The 18,662-nt window shown below is 37.2% G+C and overlaps 1 protein-coding gene across 4 annotated transcripts in view; it reads left to right on the top strand.

The window, feature by feature from the left end:
• SLC9B2 (solute carrier family 9 member B2) overlaps window positions 1–16,829 on the top strand; it is a 59,952-nt gene extending 43,123 nt beyond the window's left edge. The window contains exons 11-14 of one of the 4 annotated variants that reach the window (XM_081483635.1): window positions 5,519–5,627; window positions 8,677–8,813; window positions 11,448–11,668; window positions 13,168–16,829. In XM_081483635.1, coding sequence (XP_081339761.1) covers window positions 5,519–5,627; window positions 8,677–8,813; window positions 11,448–11,666 — 465 coding nt within the window. In that variant the 3' untranslated portion in view covers window positions 11,667–11,668; window positions 13,168–16,829. Of the gene's footprint in view, window positions 1–5,518; window positions 5,628–8,410; window positions 8,814–11,447; window positions 12,998–13,167 lie in introns of those variants that run through there. The other 3 variants (XM_081483645.1, XM_081483654.1, XM_081483660.1) reach the window with 3 other exon arrangements.
• Window positions 16,830–18,662: the final 1,833 nt, after the last annotated feature.

Raw genomic sequence — 18,662 nt, 5'->3', positions numbered from 1 at the left:
ATATATACCTCTGTTTACTCTCCTATGTATATGCCTTTATACACACACACACACAAACCACAGTGCACATACTCACTCATTCACACACATATAGATGCCCCATACTTTTTCTGAAACCATTTCCTTACAATTAAATATTTAGGTTATTTCCCATCTCTGCTATTTTTAATTATGCTAGAATTCTATTTCTGATTATTTCCTTAGGGAAGATTCCTAACAGTGAAATTTGGGGGTCAAATAATATGAACGAGTTGAGGTTTTTGACACACATTACCAGAAAGCTTTCCCGAGTATGGTAAAAAGAGTATGCATTTAATCTTCCACCGGTAATATGTGAGACACCTTTATCATTACACCCTCATCAGCTTAGAATAGTTTCACAAACTTAAGCATGCATCAGAATCACCTGGAAGTCTTCCTGGATTAGATTTCTGGGCCCTGCCCCCAAATCTCTGACTTAGTTACAGTGAGGCTTTACAATATGACTTCTAATAAGTCTCCAGGCGATACTGATGGTGCTAATCTGGGACCACATTTTGTGAATGTGACCACATTTCACTCAGTCGTGTCTGACTCTTTGCACTTTATAGTCCATGGAATTCTCCAGGCCAGAATACTGGAGTGGGTAGCCTTTCCCTTCTCCAGGTAATCCCTTCTCCAGGGGATCTTCCCAACCCAGGGATCAAACCCAGGTCTCCCGCATTGCAGGTGGATTCTTTACCAGTTGAGCCACAAGGGAAGCCCAAGAATACTGGAATGGGTAGCCTGTCCCTTCTCCATCAGATCTTCTCAACCCAGGAATCAAACTGAGGTCTCCTGCATTGCAGGCAGATTCTTTACCAACTGAGCTACTAGGGAAGCCCCACATTCTGTGAGCCACTGGCTTAGAAGATTATTGTTTTTAACCTTTAGCCATGCTAACAGGTAAAAAGTATCTTGTTTTATGTTTCTTTGATTAATTGTTACTGTTCAGTCACTCAGTCATGTCCAGCTCTTTGCAACTGCATGGACTGCAGCATGCCAGAGTTCCCTGTCCTTCACCAACTCCTGGAGCTTGCTTAAACTCATGTCCATTGAGTCAGTTATACCATCCAACCATCTCGTCTTCTGTCATCCCCTTCTCCTCCTGCCTTCAACCTTTCCCAGTATCATGGTCTTTTCTAATGAGTCAGCTCTTTGCATCAGGTGCCAAAGTATTGGAGCTTCAGCATCAGTCCTTCCAATTAATATTCAGGATTGATTTCCATTTTAGGATTGACTAGTTTGATCTCCTTGTGGTCCAAGGGACTCTCAAGAGTCTTCTCCAACATCATAGTTCAAAAGCATATTTTTTCATATACTTTGCCCCTTGTATTTTTAATTTTTCTTTGCTAGGTCTTTTATGCATTATCTTCTAAAGTTTAATGCACTGATTATTGACCTATAAGATATATATATACACATATACACACATCTATATATATGAAGTTAGCTTTTTGTGCCTTTTTACATTGTTCAATTTTTAACACAAAGCTCTACTTTCATGTGATCAGATCTATGAATCTCTTACTAGGACCTTTCTCCAAAGTTTTTTTTTTTTTTTCTTAAAGATTTCTTTCCAAGTGAAGCTCTACATACATTTATTCTCTACTATAACCTTGAAGAGTAGATATCAGACCATTTTACAGATGAGGACACCAAGGCTTAGAAATACTGGACACAGTGCCTAACGTCACAAAGCCAGTAAGTGGCAGAGCAAGGATGAGAATGCACCATTTGAATACACCAAACTGTTTCCCTAAAGAAAGGAGAACAAACCTTCACTGAATCAGTTATGTGGCAGGCACTCTCAAGAGCAGCACAGCATTATAAAAATTTAATTTACAGAGACCTGGATTCCAATCCTGGTTCTATGACTCTTGAGCTGCATAATCCCCCAAAGGTCACCTATCTTCTCTAATACTCAGTTTTCCCAACTGTAATATGAAGAAACTAATAACAACATCTAAAGAATTGTGGCTATTTTATGGGGAAATGGAAATGAAGCATTTGTAAACTCAATAGCACTATAGCAATAATGTAGTTGAGTTAAACTTTGAAATTCTAAAGTATTTTATAAAATTCATTTGTGCCTATAGTTTCTGATGTTATTTCTTACTTTCCTTTTGGTTTTCCATTTAATCTTTCATCTTGCCATCTGTTGTATTTTATTCAAGCGCACTCACCTTTCTTAAGCCTCTGTCATCTATTTTTTTCATCTATTTTCAAATTCAGTGCTTCTAGATGACCTTTATAGTTATGAGGGTTTGTTTTCTGTTTTATTTTGGATGTTCTGAATATTGAATTGTTCTTCTAAGAAGAGAAATATCCAGTTAAATAGACATTTAACCCATGATGAAACTTTCATTTCTCTTAACTTTCTCCTTTTTGTCCATCTTTGAAAGTGATTTATATTTTTGAAGATTCTTACCATTGGTACATAGAGATTATAAAGTGGCCTTAACTTTTAATGGACAACACAGTCTTCTTTCCTTTTGGCTGACTGCACTATGCAGCTTGTGGGATCTTAGTTCCCCAGCCAGGGATTGAACCAGTGCTCTTGGCAAGGAAAGTTCAGAGTCTCAGTCACTGGACCACCAGGGAATTCCCTAGCTCATCTTCTTTTATAGGTATCTTATTTCTATGGCTTTATTCTCTTTTATAAATAAATTTATTTTGGTTTTGAAATTATGAAAAAGCCACACAAAAAAGCTACATTGACTCTTCTCCCTTTTTTAAATTTCATAAAATATAAGCCCATATCCGATGAAGCCCATATCCAGTTAGTTCTAAAGTGTTACAATCAAAAAGCAAAGCATGGCCTTTGCCTACAGTTTAGAAATAAAAGTAACTTGATAGGGAAAACTCTTTAGGACTTCTGCTCTCATTGGAGTTCTGAGTATATAAAATATTGAAATATTTTTGAGAACTTTCCTTAAGCAATTTAGTCCTGTCAACAAAAGCCTAAGTAAAACTAAGATTAATAGAGTTAAATTTTGTTCTTTACAACTAAGTATCAACTAAAGTCTGAGCTTTAGCTATGATATACTCTAAGAATTAAATTCAAAAGTAAAATTTAAAGATATGTGGATTGTTGGCAACTAGACATTTTTTGGCAGAACTAGAAATTGTCATTAAATGATAAAGGATCTTGGATGTCTTTTAATATAAACCTCTACTTTACAGATGAGAAAAATGAGGTGCTAAGGGCAAGTGACTTGCAGTTAATGGGTGGCAGAATTTGAACCTAAATCATCATCTGATTCCTTATGATATGGAAGCATAACTTTTTTTTCATGATATAGGAATAGAACTGTATACATAAATCAACTGACTCCCTCACATATGTTGTCTTTCAACATTGATAAGCTAAGATAAAATAGAATCTTCACCCTAATAAACATATCAGAAATAATAATGAAGAAAATAGAGAAGCAATGTAATCCTCTGTCAGAGTTCCATACATACATGGAAGGGCAAATCCTTAAAAACGTGTAATTTTAAGGGTAAAACTGTGGACCAAAAATACAGATTTGTAATGTTGATTAAAAAAAGTCTGTTAAATGTAAATTCTTGGGTACTGTAATGGGCGCTGCTAAATTGCCTTCCAAAAAAAACATTGTCAGTTTGCTCTCCTACCAATTAGTCCGAGTGTGCTTATACCCTTACAAATATTTTGCATTGTTTTTTTTTTTCCAATGTGGTTATGCCCTCCCCCAAAATATGGTATATTCTTTCAACTTGTGTTTCTGATTACTGAGTTTCACTGTCATGCTTTGAGGCCATTTGTGTTTCTTGTATGACTACTTGTGTATTTATATTGCCCATATTTCTACTAGGGTCTCTATCTTTTTCTTAGAGATTGGGTATTTTTCCTTACCTATTACACATAGTACAGTTATTTTCTCTTGGTTTATCACTATCTTTTTTATGGTTTACTTTGCCACAGACACTTTAGTTTTACATGGTCAATTGTGTGAGTCTTTTCCTAGGATGTTTGAATTCAGTTGTATAAAGTTATGCTAATATCAACCAGGATCTTGTAAGGAGAGAGAAATCACATAGTAACTGGAATAGGGAAGTTTATTATTAACCATCCCGAGGATCAGTTAACAAGGGGTTGGCTTGTAAGATGTAAAGAGACACCTAAAAAATATAGGAATGTGTGCTGTTCTTATATACTCAGTTGTATATGACTCTTTGCGACCCCATGCACTGTAGCCCACCAGGCTCCATTGTCCATGGAATTTCCCAGGCAAGAATACTGGAGTGGGTTGCCTTTTCCTTCTCCAAGGGATCTTCCCAACCCAGGGATTGAACCCACGTTTCCTGTCCCCTGCATTGCAGGGGAACTCTACCTGGTGAGCCATGGGGGAATAGCTGCTATAAACTTCCAGGGTGGAAATAAAGCATACCCTTCTGCCTCCCCCTCTCACCTCACTACTCCCAACCTCAGTGCTGAGAATCCAGACCTTGTCAGAGGCTTGGTCACTGGGTGACAGAGAAATCACCATGGCATCCTGCCTACAAAATTTACTAGAAATCTACTCTCCAAACTCAGAGGAAATCCACCTGTCAGAGTACATGGAAAGGTATATTGCCCATGGGAGGTGGCGATGAAACCAGCCTAGAAGTAGCCTGGGGGAAGCTGCTGGCCCCATGCACTGTAGGAGCCTGGTACTGGAGAAGACACCTGGGCTGCAGGAGCCTTGTACTGGAAGATCTTGCCAGGAGGAGCCACAGAAACCAGGAAGGGCACCTTCTCTTGTAATAACTTTCAGCATCTCTACTGACAATATTTAATATGGTACCAGCTGGCAAAGGAGAACTATTTAAAGGGCCCAGCTCCATTTTCTGCAGAGAAACAAGGAAAGGCAGATTAGGAGCCAAATAGCAATAAATTAATAACTGGCACAGCACTTTGTTATACCTGGATTGTGCTTTTGTACATAATTTGAGATAACCATAAACAACATTTTTTTATAAAGGTAAAATTGGGAACAAAGACCTATAACTAAAGAAATTATTGAATAAACTATGGTACTTCCATACCACAGATTACTATGCAGCAATTATGAGGTGAGTATCTAGATATATGCACTAATATTAGGCCTTTAAATCATATTGTTAAATGAAAATTAACAAAACTTTAAACTATTAAATGAAATAAGAATATAATTAATATAATAATACTCATAACATATGCACATACGCAGATTGTGTATTCAGAAGCAGAAGTCCTAAGATTACTTTGTAAGATTCTATAATTCGCTCTTACATATAAACCCACACTAAAGCATCTCACATAATATCTTAATTGTGTTAGAACTATCTTTGTGTAATTTTTTGTTCCCTTTGAACTAACTCATTTATAGATAATACAGAGGTAAAGGCTGTCGCAGGTCAAATTGACTCAAATTTCAAATTAGTAAAATTCTTAGAACTTCTGAATTCATATAATGAAAATCCGTGTGTGCGTGTGTGTGCGTGTTCCTTTTAGACAGATGTTGAAAAAGTTATAGCAGTTGCCTGGGACATCTTTCAGCCCCTTCTCTTTGGACTGATTGGAGCAGAGGTATCAATTACAGCTCTCAGACCAGAAACTGTAGGTAAGAATTTCAAAGTACTACTTTTGCTAAAATCAACTCTTTCTATCTATATTCAGTTGGAATATCTTTAGTAGGTATGTGTTCACTGATTCCTATTATCAGAGTAGTTGGTTAGAAAATAATGTTTGTCAATCTAAGACAGTAAATTTTACACCTTTAATATTGTTCCTTGTAAAGAAAAATGACACTGCTGACTACCATCAATAAAATGCAGCTCTGTTTTCCCAAGGGTAAAAATGGTCATGTAACCTTGCACTGATCGAGAGCCAGAATCTTAAAGATAACTAGTGAGTCCTATAATATGTAATAATATGTACCCATAGAATAGAAATGTTTGTTCATTCATTCTTTTATTCATTCACACATTTGCTGTGGTGGTTTAGTCGCTCAGTCATGTCCGACTCTTGTGACCCCATGGACTATATCCTGCCAGGCTCCTCTGTCCATGGTGTTCTCCAGGCAAGAATACTAGAGTGGGTTGCCATTTCCTTCTCCAGGGTATCTTCCCTACCCAGGAATCGAACCTGAGTCTCCTGCATTGCAGACAGATTCTTTACCAACTGAGCTACGAGGGAAGCCCACACATGTTAAAACTCTCTTAATTCATAGCACTTTATTTAAAAATTAATTTACACACATATACTCATTATTTCCTCCTTTCCTTGCATCACATTGTTTTTCTATCCATACAGAGGCTCCTATTCCCTGCCACCTCTTTCTGAATCTCATGCGTAGATTTCTTCCCTTTTTTTCATACATCTTCAAGTAGCCTTGTCACAGTTTCCTCTTCTTCAGAAGTTAAATGGACTTTAATCTCTCTTATCTTGAAATAATATCATCCCATTCTGATTCATGCTATAGCATGGATGAACCTAGAGGACATGACACTAAATAAAATAAGCCAATCATAAAAAGACAAATACTGTATGATTTTATTTATATGAGTCAAATTCATAGAAATGTAGAATAGAATGATGCCAGGGGTCTTGGAAATGGGGAGATGGGAATTTGTTGTCTAATGGGTACAGAGTTTCAGTTTTACAAGATGAAAACATTCTGGATATTTGTTGCACAAAAACATGAATGTTTAATGTGATGCTTACTGAACTGTAAATTTTTAAATGATTAAGATGGTGATTTTTGTTAAGTATATTTTATCACAATCAAAATTTAAATAAGTACACACATATATATTTATAAAGGATATGTATACATATATATATGTATATACATCCTTTCTCCTTTCACTGCTCTCCTCACCTACCATTCTATCTCTCTCTTCCTCTTTTCAAACTTTTCCAGAAGGGTACCTATATTCCACTTTTCCGTTTCAGTTCTCTTTCTCTTCCTCAGTGCATTTAAGTTTAGCTTCTGCCCTAACACACAGCCAACTCTGCTCTTACCAAGGTTATGTTATTAAATCCACTGAATACTTATGAGTCTTTATTTTACTTGGTCTCATATCAGCATTTGATGCTATTAACCTCTTTAAAACACTTTCACATTGAAGTTTGAAACTTTGTATTTTCTAGTGCCCTTTGAGTCTTTACAGTATATATGGCTTAAATGCTGCTCCTATGCTTCTCACTCTCTATCACTTTCCCGAGCTCATCTGCACTCAGTGATTTTGATTATAAACTATATAATTCCAAAATCTTTATCTCTAAATCTGTATATCCAGTGGTTAATTGGACATCACCACTTGTAAGCCCCACAAAACTTTAAACTCGATATGTCTCAATCTTCCTCATCATCTTCTCCCCAAATCTTCAATGTTCCCTCCTGGGAATGGTATTATCTCTTTTGTACCTTGTACTTCAGCAACAAATACCTTTGAAAATATACCAACCTGAGAGAATATCCTCCAACAAAGCTACAAAACTTTTGTTTAAAAAAAAAAACAACTTTATTGCAGATTTACATTAGGGCTTCCTGCAGTGTCTTTCCCTTTTACAAGCCTTTTCAACTTGAAAAAATTGTTCTCAATTTTCTGTTCCTTTTTGGACTTCATTGTTTTCAACTGTAAAATGAGACTAATTACCCCACAGGTTGTAAGGATTTAGTAAAGTAGTGCACGTAAAGCTGACTATGGAACCTGCCACAGAGTAAATACTCAACCTATGTTACTTTTTAAAATATTACCCTGTTAGTTAGCAGTCACTTTAGCTGTTGCTTTCTCAGGTCCAGTAGCCTGAAGTGGCCAAGTCACAATCCCTTATTTTGCACATCAGGATGAACTTAACTTTACCAGCAAAGAATTCTAAATGCTGATTGAATGAAGTAGCTGTATATGACAACCAGGCCTAATGGGCTGTCAGTATACACACCAGTATGATGAAACAGATGTTGAGTGCTGATGTCTGTTCTGATTGGTCAGTGCCCAGCCAGCTCTGTTCTGATTGGCTCATTGCATCCATAATGGCTCATAAATATTTTAAATATCACCTCTTCATACTCTGTAAAGAATTCTCAACCACTTTGTTAAAAATATTGTTTTCTTCTCCTATGCCCTCTTACCAGTATGTTTAAACTGTATTTCCCTTATAGTATATTAATTAGTTGTTAATGTTTCTGTCTTTGATGTTCATAGAAGCAGAATCTGTGTATTTGCATATCTGTGTACTAGTACCTAGTCAAAATCCTGCCATGCATAGTTATTATTGTATAAATTCTTTTTAAATGAACACATGAAAGAAAGTGTTGTTCTTGCTATAAAGCATAAAATAACCTTCAAATCTCCTTTGTAAAAATTTAAATATGTCTAATTTCTGTTTTTATTTTAGGGGAATACTCTGGTTTCTCTTCAGGTCAAATAAATCTTTCGCATTTTACTAAAAAATCAAGGGGAAATACCTTCTTTTAAACAAGTGGTCTGATTGATCCTTAATATTGATGTTTTAATAAATTATGCCTCGCCATTTTGTCTTTTTAATTTTTTGAATGTTTTTAGGCTTCTGTTGAAAGAATTTTGAATCAGTAACCATGAGATTCAGGATTTTTTTTTCCCCTCAGTATTTCATTATGTCTGAAAACTGAGTATTTCTTACAGGTCTTTGTGTTGCCACCCTGGGCATTGCAGTATTAATACGAATTTTGGTCACGTATCTGATGGTGTGTTTTGCTGGTTTTAACGTTAAGGAAAAGATGTTTATTTCTTTTGCATGGCTTCCAAAGGCCACAGTCCAGGTAATGATGGATTTTAATTCCTATTTCTATATGATATCTTGAAATTTTTAATAAGAGAGCTTGTTCAAATTTGGTGAAAATAAGTATATGAAGTTTGATTTATGATAAGATTTTATACTAATTTACTCTTTAAAAGTTTTATTCTTGGTATATTGATTCATTAAGTATGACAACTCATTTAAATTTCTTTAGATCACCAGAGTGCAACTAAAAATCCAATAAATCCCTATACTACTAGAAAGTAGTAGTACATAGCAGGAAGGAAGAGTTTGAAATTTTATCAGTCAGAGCTCTTTAAATAACTCAGAGATAGTTATTAACTCCCTTCATTTCAATAAATAGCATAGCCCGTCTTAGTATTGAAATGTATGTGACTATATGATTGATGATCAGTTATGCTTGACTACAGTCTTTATATATAATGGAGAAAGATTTATTGAGAAATAACTCAGAAAATGCTTTATTTCCTTGATTATTAGTTGATATTTAAAATTTTAAAACCAGCTGAACCTCCTGACAAACAATCATATGACCCAAAATTTGTGCACTCAGTTGAACAAGGCAGTAACCAATAGGTGCTTGGTAGGATTCACCAGGTATTTGGTAGCATACCTGCAATTGCTAATTAAATTAGAACTATATAGATCATCGTTTGTTGCAAATGTAACATATTCCTGATGGTATTGTATATTCTCCAACTAATTACAAGAAATGAGACTTACCTGTTTCATCCTTGATTATTTTGTGATTATTTAATTGTATAAATTTCTTGTTTCATGAAACAAAAGTCAGATGTTAATTTAGGAAGCTTTGAGAGATGTATATGCTGCTCTGGAACAATATGCCAGATTTTGTGTGGCTGTGGGGTTAGGGCATTATTCCAGAGAAGTTTTTCTTTCCATCATACATTCATAGGAGTCTGAGACATAAACATAGTGGCTAAGAATGCTATGAGATTAATACAATACAGTACGTAGAGTATTTTCTCCCTCAAGAGTGTCTCCCACCTCCACACTGCCTCTGGTAACTTTAGCAGGTAAAATATCAAAAATGATCACTCTAGTTGCTTTGGTATGAAAGATTTGTTTCTAAAGCTAAAATTTGAAGGATGGCACTTTCCCACTATGAAAACAAGTTTTAAAATAAGGAGAAATTATCTAGGATGTCTTGAATAATGCATGTTCTCAAAGCAATTATTGTATAGAATTTCCCTTTTTCTTCTTTTGCCACTGCACAAGAAACAAGACTTTCTTATATATTTTTTCCATATTAGTGTTCTTTAAACCATTTTTGTCTATGACCCATAAGAAGTATATTTTAAATGACATCTTAATAAACATACAAACCCCGTAAACATACACACACATACACATTTACACATACAACAGAGAACTGAAAGGGAAATGTATATTGTAATGTGTGCAGTTCTTGCTGAGCATTCATGAAATGTCGAATTAGTTCTGGCACAAGGTTATATACCATAGCAAAGAGCCCTCAAACGCAGGGACTAAATGAGATAGACTTTTTATTTCTTTCTAACCAGTGGTCAAGAATGACCATTCCAGAGCTGGCAGGGTAACTGCTGTTCTTGGCATGTGCCTTTCATCCATGAGTCCAGCTTTCACCATTTCCATCCAATGGCAGGGGAAAATAATAAGGTCCATAAAAGAAGCATTTATTGCTTTTGCTCACCTCTCAGTGGCCAAAATTTAGATATATAGCTACAACTATTTGCAAAGAAGACTGAAAAAAAAAAGTCTCTATTTGAACAGCAATGTGACCAGCTAAAACTCAGCCACTTCTATTATAGAAGGGTAAAGGGGCATTCAGATATCGTGGACAATTAGTAGTCTCTGCCACTGTGTCTCATCCTCACTGATATTTTCTCTTCTGCTGCGTTGTCCTGGAGATCAGCATTGTTGTGTTCTGTGAAATAAGGGGATAACCAGGTTGATTAATAAACATTTTTCCCTTGTGCACTGATAATATTGCCTTTTGTCTCTAAAAGATTTTTCATAATACCTCCTAGTAGATAAATTCTAAATAAACATTTCACCAATTCCTAAGGCAAAAAATTCATCAAATTCCTAATAAGATTAACTTCAGGTTTCAAAGGTGCCTACCACTTTCAAGTTTCTTGATATTTAACAATTAGTTTAGGCTCTCAAGCAATATTCTTACATTTTTTCATTTAAAACTTCACAATCTTCCAATAAATATCACTGCATTTTTTCATCTTATCCTTTCTTAATTCCAAATTCCTAAAGATGAAAGAATGAGATGACCAGTAACTTTCATCTTTATTCAGGAGGAGTTTAGTATAATCTTGTTATGGTTAATTAATATCCTAAGTCTGTATTTGCCTGGTGTTTTGAAATATATCTGCCTGATATTTTTATAAGTTTGCCTTATGCAAATAGATACATATGAATCATCATTCTTTCCCTTGGCAAGGGCAGGGAGAGCTTTCAGATCATTAAAATCAACTGCAGTACATTTTGAAAGAGGACTGAGAGAACTTTCATAGTTGAGCAAAAGAATAAGACATTTGTTTTTGCAAATGATAACATAATTCACCTTTTTTCTATGTGCTTGTCTTATAATGCTTCCAACTTTACCTTTAAACTTTCATAGGCTGCAATAGGATCTGTGGCTTTGGACACAGCAAGATCACATGGAGAGAAACAGTTAGAAGGATATGGAATGGATGTGTTGACAGTGGCATTTTTGGCCATCCTCATCACAGCCCCAGTTGGAAGTCTACTTATTGGTTTGCTCGGCCCCAGACTTCTCCAGAAAGCTGAACAAAATAAAGATAAAGAAGATCAAGGAGAGACGTCTATACAAGTTTAGAGGTGAAAAGAGAGGATGCTGAATACAGCCCTCAGAAGGCTGCTGTCAGTGCCTGCTTTTGTCAACTAGCAGAGACTAGTTTCAGCCGGATGGATATTGACATATTTAGTGTTTAAGTCTAAATTAATAGAACCAGAGTGTGGCAATTTTTTAAAAATAGCATTTTTAGCTATTACAGGGACGGTGGTAATGTTCTACATCTCCAACCTGCTCCCTTCCTTAATTTTTTTCTTCAAATACCTATTCATCATTATCTCTTAGTTTGTATAGGGACATGTATACTTTGGGCTTCCCTGGTGGCTCAGCGGTAAAGAATCTGCCTACAACACAGGAGATGTAGGAATCACAGATTCGATCCCTGGGTTGGGAAGATCCCCTGGAGGAGGGCATGGCAACCTACTCCAGTATTCTTCCCTGGAAAATCCCATGGGCAGAGGAGCCTGGCAAATTATGCTCCAGGGGTTGCATGGACCAAAGTGACTGAGCACACATCGATACTTTAGCGTACTACCACAATTTCATTTCAGTGTCCTGTTTTGCTAGCCAACAGCTTGCTCTGACTTAGTGTTACCATCACAATTTCATAATTCATGGTCACCTAACCTCTCATCCCTTGAATGTTTTGGGCCCTTTTTTCTTTTTGTTTTTAAATACCATAACACAATCCCTCATCCATTTCTACCTTCCCTCCTAATCTGCCTCTTCTCCATTTCTACCTCTCTTACCTGTCTTTCTGTGAAGTAGTATAACTGATTGTTCCCACCAAAATTTTTAAAAGTACACTAAATATTTTAATTGGTTCTTTCTCTTACACCTGTCCAGGTGTCAAAGACTAAATCCTATCCCCCTAGTTAGCTTCACAGAGCCCCCCATTTCAGCGGCTCATCTGAGTTTCCTTCTACCTAAGCAATGCCCTGAAACAGCCCTTTGTTTTTTGTGGCCCACATTTTCAGGCTCTTCCTGTTCTCTAGGTAAGAGATAGCTAATTTTTAAATCTATGTCAGCCTCATGAATGCCGTATTAATCAGGGTAAGGTAAGCTGCTATAATGAAGAAATGAAAAATTAAATACTTAAATAGAGAAATGTATTTTCCTCTTATGAAACCAGTTGACAGCGTTACTCTGTTCATGAGGTTTATTCAGAGACCCATGTCCTTCCATCCTGAGACTCTGCTGTGCCCTAGCTTAGGACAAAAGTCCCCTTTCTAGTCTTTAGGAAGAAGAAAAAAAAAGGAAGCCCAAGACAAGCAATTTATTTTTAAGGAAGTGATGTGGAAGCGGACACACCTCTCCTCTTACATTCTGTTGATGATAATCACACCCACCCAGCTGAAAAGTATTATCTCTCACTAAGCATTCACATTCCCGGGAGATGAAATGGATTTGAGAGCCAGAACTACTATCATGTTGGCTGTTACCATCACCTAGTAGTATATTCTTGCAGGTTAACAAGGACTATCTAAAGATGTAACTTTAACCAAAAGAATGACTTCCATGGCAGGAATTTCAGGAATTGCGACATGCCAGTAGAGAAGATCTCTGGTTCGAGCTCTGGTTCCTCTGAACCAGAGAAGGCAGGAGGAGAAGGGGATGACAGAGGATGAGATGGTTGGATGGCATCACCAACTCAATGGACATGAATTTCAGTAAACTCCGGGAGTTGATGATGGACAGGGAGGCCTGGTGTGCTGCGATTCATGGGGTCACAAAAAGTCAGACACGATTGAGCGATTGAACTGAACTGAACTGAGTAGAGAAGATAAGAAAGTCTTACCTGCAAAAGTCTCATTTTATCCCACTTAATCAACTGACCATTTCTGCTTTTGTGTATCACTTGTTAAGTTCCTCAAACTTAATGCTCAAACTACCGCACAATTGCACTCATCTCACACGCTAGCAAAGTAATGCTCAAAATTCTCCAAGCCAGGCTTCAGCAATACATGAACCATGAACTTCCCTATGTTCAAGCTGGTTTTAGGGAAAACAGAGGAACCAGAGTCAAAAAAGCAAGAGAGTTCCAGAAAAACATCTATTTCTGCTTTATTGACTATGCCAAAGCCTTTGACTGTGTGGATCACAATAAGCTGTGGAAAATTCTGAAAGAGATGAGAATACCAGACCACCTGACTTGCCTCTTGAGAAACGTGTATGCAGGTCAGGAAGCAACAGTTAGAACTGGACATGGAACAACGGACTGCTTCCAAATAGGAAAAGGAGTACACCAAGGCTGTATATTGTCACCCTGCTTATTTAACTTATATGCAGAGTACATCATGAGAAACACTGGATTGGAGGAAGCACAAGCTGGAATAAAGATTGCTGGGAGAAATATCAATAACCTCAGATATGCAGATGACACCACCCTTATGGCAGAAAGTGGAGAACTAAAGAGCCTCTTGATGAAAGTGAAAGAGGAGAGTGAAAAAGTTGGCTTAAAGCTCAACATTCAGAAAACTAAGATCATGGCATCTGGTCCCATCACTTCATGGCAAATAGATGGGGAAACAGTGTCAGACTTTATTTTTCTGGGCTCCAAAATCACTGCAGATGGTGACTGTAGCCATGAAATTAAGAGACGCTTACTCCTTGGAAGGAAAGTTATGACCAACCTAGACAGCATATTAAAAAGCAGAGACATTACTTTGCCAACAAAGGTCCATCTAGTCAAGGCTACTACTGGTTTTTCCAGTAGTCATATATGGATGTGAGAGTTGGACTATAAAGAAAGCTGAGCACTGAAGAATTGATGCTTTTGAACTGTGGTGTTGGAGAAGATTCCTGAGAGTCCCTTGGACTGCAAGGAGATCCAACCAGTCAGTTCTAAAGGAAATCAGTCCTGAATATTCATTGGAAGGACTGATGCTGAAGCTGAAACTCCAATACTTTGGCCACCTGATGCAAAGTGCTGACTCATTGGAAAAGACCCTGATGCTGGGAAAGATTGAGGGCAGGAGGAGAAGGGGACGACAGAGGATGAGATGGTTGGATGTCATCACCGAGTCAATGGACATGAGTTTGGGTATGCTCTGGGAGTTGGTGTTTGACAGGGAGGCCTGGCATGATGCAGCTCATGGGGTCACAAAGAGTCAGATACGACTGAGCAACTGAACTAAACTGTTAAGTTCCTCTACTCTAGGTCAGCTCCTGCCTAGTTGTTAGAATAATCATGTTTAGATAATGTCATTGGATTACCTAAGGTTCTGATTTAATAGAGACAAACATATGAACAATCTGTAAAAAGGGCTATAAGTGCTCAGACAGAGGTGAATATAGGGTACATTCACCCTTCATTTAGTTATTAGACTAACATGTCATGAAATAACCTTGTCATCAGACTACTCTTCCAGCCCTTTCCACTATGACTTTCAAGCTGTTTGAAACCAGCTTAATTTTTATTAATCTAACATAATAGGAAGCCAGAGAGTTTTCATTTTTACATCAGCCTGACTCTGGTTCCTCTATGGGACTGTATTCCCTTAGTGTTTATGTTCTCAACATGGACCAGACTAGTTTATACCAAAGTTCATAGAGGTGAACTTCTTTGGCCAGGTGCGCCTTGGTTGTAGCACCATAAACTTAATGCTCACTGGTCCTCTACTTCACAGGCTCTGAAACTAGAGTCACCCAACAAATACTTACTAAAGCCTTTGGTGACCCAGGCACATTAGAAAGACTAATGTTGTTACCATCTTTAAGGATCTGACAGTCTGATTGATGATAGAGACCATTAAACAAGAGATTGCCAAACAGTGTGATAAGTGCCATGATGCAGAAAGTACGGGGGTGCCAGGGAGCTCACAGCAGGAGTAACCAATAAATCAGGGGGGAGGTGCACTTTAGGCACAGCCTCCAGAGAAAGTAGGACCTTTGCTAGGATGTGGGGATGATTAGGACTTAGCAGAAGGCATGGGAGACCCAAGGGTGTTACAGTTGGTGCGGGTTCCCATGTTCACCAGTAACTCTTCTCCATGTAACATAACAGGCTTTGAATACTTAACTAATACGAAATACAGTTAGTATAAGTAAATAAGAATGTTGTTATAAATATTCAAGGCCCCAAGAAAGAATTAGAAATGGAAATTCAGAGTGTAGAAATAGTTGAAAATCCCCGAAAGTGACTGCCAATAGCCTATGCCATTTTCAGAGCATGTGGTGACTTTTTGCCTACCTCTCCTGGGTGAGCAGCCACCAACCAAATCTCTGTGGCTCTCTGTCCAGTGGGCTTCCCTGGTGGCTCAGTGAAGAATCTGCCTGCAATGCAGGAGACCAGGTTCCATCCCTGGGTCAGGAAGATTCCCTGGAATAGGAAATGGCAACCCACTCCAGTATTCTTGCCTGGAGAATCCCCATGGATAGAGGGGCCTGGCAGGCTACAGTCCATGCAGTCACAAAGAGTTGGACAGGACTGAATGACTAACACTTTCACTTTCTCTGTCCAGTGTTGGTCTCTGCAGGACTCACTGTGAAGTCTCAGGTTTGTTTTTTCACCACAATGTAAGCCATAGCCCTTTTCTTGGTTGGTAAACTCAGAGTTAATTTGATACAGAATGTTGACTCAAGCCAATCAAACTTACCCCACCCCACCACAGATAGAAACTATTGCTCTAATCTCTGGGTGACTGAAAGAAAGGTGTCTCATATACATACTTCTATCAGAGTACTTATAGTCCTTTTTTCAGTTTGTTCATGGGTTTGTTGCCTATTAAATTAACCCCTGAGGGGTGGGAGCCTTATCTTGGTCATCTTTGAATCCTCAGCAGTTTTTACAGGGCATGGAGCAGGGTGGGCATTTAGTAAATTGTTATGAACTGAATCAGTGAGGAGATTCTCTTTCAGTATCAGAAAACTACCTGCCACATAACAGTTTAGATTTTAGTCTACTTAGTGTATCTAAGCTGCTCAGGCTACTACAACAAAATACCATAGACTGAGTGGCTTAAACAACCAATATTTATCTTCTCACAGTTCTGAGGCTGGAAGTCAAATGTGAGAGTTGCCAGCAATGATCAGGCTCTGATGAGAGCTCTCTTCCTAGCGTGCTAATAATCCTTCTTCTCGTTGGGTTCTCACAGGGTGGTGGGAGGAGGGGGTTTGTGAGGGGATGGGAATGGAGGAGAATATGCAAGCCTTCTGTTGTCTCCTCTAATAAAGTCACTAATCCCACCATGAAGGCTCTAGCCTCATGACTTCATCTAATATAATTACCTCTCAGATTCTCCATGTCCAAACACCATCACATTGAGGGGGTTATGGCTTCAGCTTATGAGTTTAGTTGGGGGAGACAATTCAGTACACAGCAAGGGCTTCATACTTCCAAGGACAGCACCAAGCAAACACTGTAAACTCATGCTCTTCAACACCTTTTTTTTCCTAAGGTGGGTGCTGTCAATCTCTCCTCTGAGAAGTGTTTGTTTCTCCTTAGGCAGACTGATTAGGTTTCCGCTTTTTAAGTTATTTTCACCTTCCCGTGTTTTCCTTTCTGGTATTAACTCCATATAACATGGACTGGACTTGAGTGTTCTCAAAATGTCCTCAGTCATATGTTTGCAAATGATCTCGCCCATTACATTCTTTAAAAATAGTATTGATTATTTTTGTCTCATTACAAAATAATACATTTTCATTGCAGAAAATCTAGAACCCAGAAAAGCAGAAGAAAGAAAAATGAAACTACTATTAATGCAAACACCTATTTTATTTTGATTCTTTTAAATTTTACTTTTGCAGTCTGGGGGATGTCTTATTTTCAGAATGATACCTCATCTACTGAATTAGTTGGATGAAAGGCAATATAAATATATTTGACTTCTGTGAAGATATATAGATTGAAGATTTTTTGTTGTATATAATGAATGCTAAGCCTTCCAAAAATTACTTATTTACCCTGTAATATTCAAATATTAATTTTTCAATGAATAAAACAGACAAATCCCTACCTTTAGGGAGTTTATGCTCTAAAATCCATTCATTCACTCACTCAGAATACACTTGTAACTTGCCTACTGTGTGCCAGTTTTGCTAGGTCCTGGGGAATACAGTGATGAAGAATATATTCAAGATGGAACTTGAATTCTAGTGGGAGACTGACTCTAATACTTGGCTTCAGAGAGCTTTCAAGGAAGTAAAATGTGTACAAATAGCTGTAATACAAATGAATGATTCAAAACTGTTCTCAGTGAGGAAAACTTTTTAAAGGTGATACATGAACTGGATCTAGAAGAGTGGACATAATTTGGATTGATGAGTTGATATTAGGGAGTAAGGCAAAGAAAGGAACAGTTAGGTAGAGGGCTGGTATATTAGCGAAGTGCAAAAACAGTAAAGCCTGGGGTACAGTAAATGACTGACACTTAAGGTTGCTAAAGAGAAGTAGTGAGAAGTAAGACTGTAAAAGAAAGTTGGCACTTAAATCATACCAAATTGGTCATTGGCCAAATTTCTATTTTTATTGAAGTGCTTTCAGAAGTACAGAAATATTTATATAGAAGATATTTTTGAAACTACTTTCATATCAAACTTAAGGAATACTGCTATCATGATTAAGGTTCTCTTTGTTCCTCAAAAGTTTTTTTTTTTGTTTTGCTTTTAATGGCATTGTTTCAAATATAACCAATTTAATTATTTTTAACTTATCCTTGATTTTTTTTTTGTACCAAAAAGACTTAAGATGTTTCTTTAGGTGTTTTTAAGTGATTATTATTAAATTTTTATTATATTGTCCTTAAGTAAATGAAGGACATTATTTTTGAAACGTTTCAGAACATTATATTTCTATATGAAAAATTTAAGTAGTTTTGTGTAACAGATGGGAACTGCTTCCTGGCATTTTGGGAGCAAGTGATATCACATGTTTTAGTTGACTAAAATTAAATATGTCCTGAATCCTCTGACCTGGTGAGAATTCCAAACCTCTATTTGTTGATATGCCTCCCATTTTCCTTCATTAAACCCTAAAGCACTTGAACTCCAGCAGTCCATGGTATCTGAGGCTTAGAG

This window comes from Giraffa tippelskirchi, chromosome 1 (assembly GCF_054371585.1).
Source record: "Giraffa tippelskirchi isolate mGirTip1 chromosome 1, T2T-mGirTip1v1.2.pri, whole genome shotgun sequence".
Taxonomy (NCBI): Eukaryota; Metazoa; Chordata; class Mammalia; order Artiodactyla; family Giraffidae; genus Giraffa; species Giraffa tippelskirchi.
Note: the sequence above shows the minus strand (reverse complement) of the source record. Positions and strands in the feature narration are given on the sequence as shown.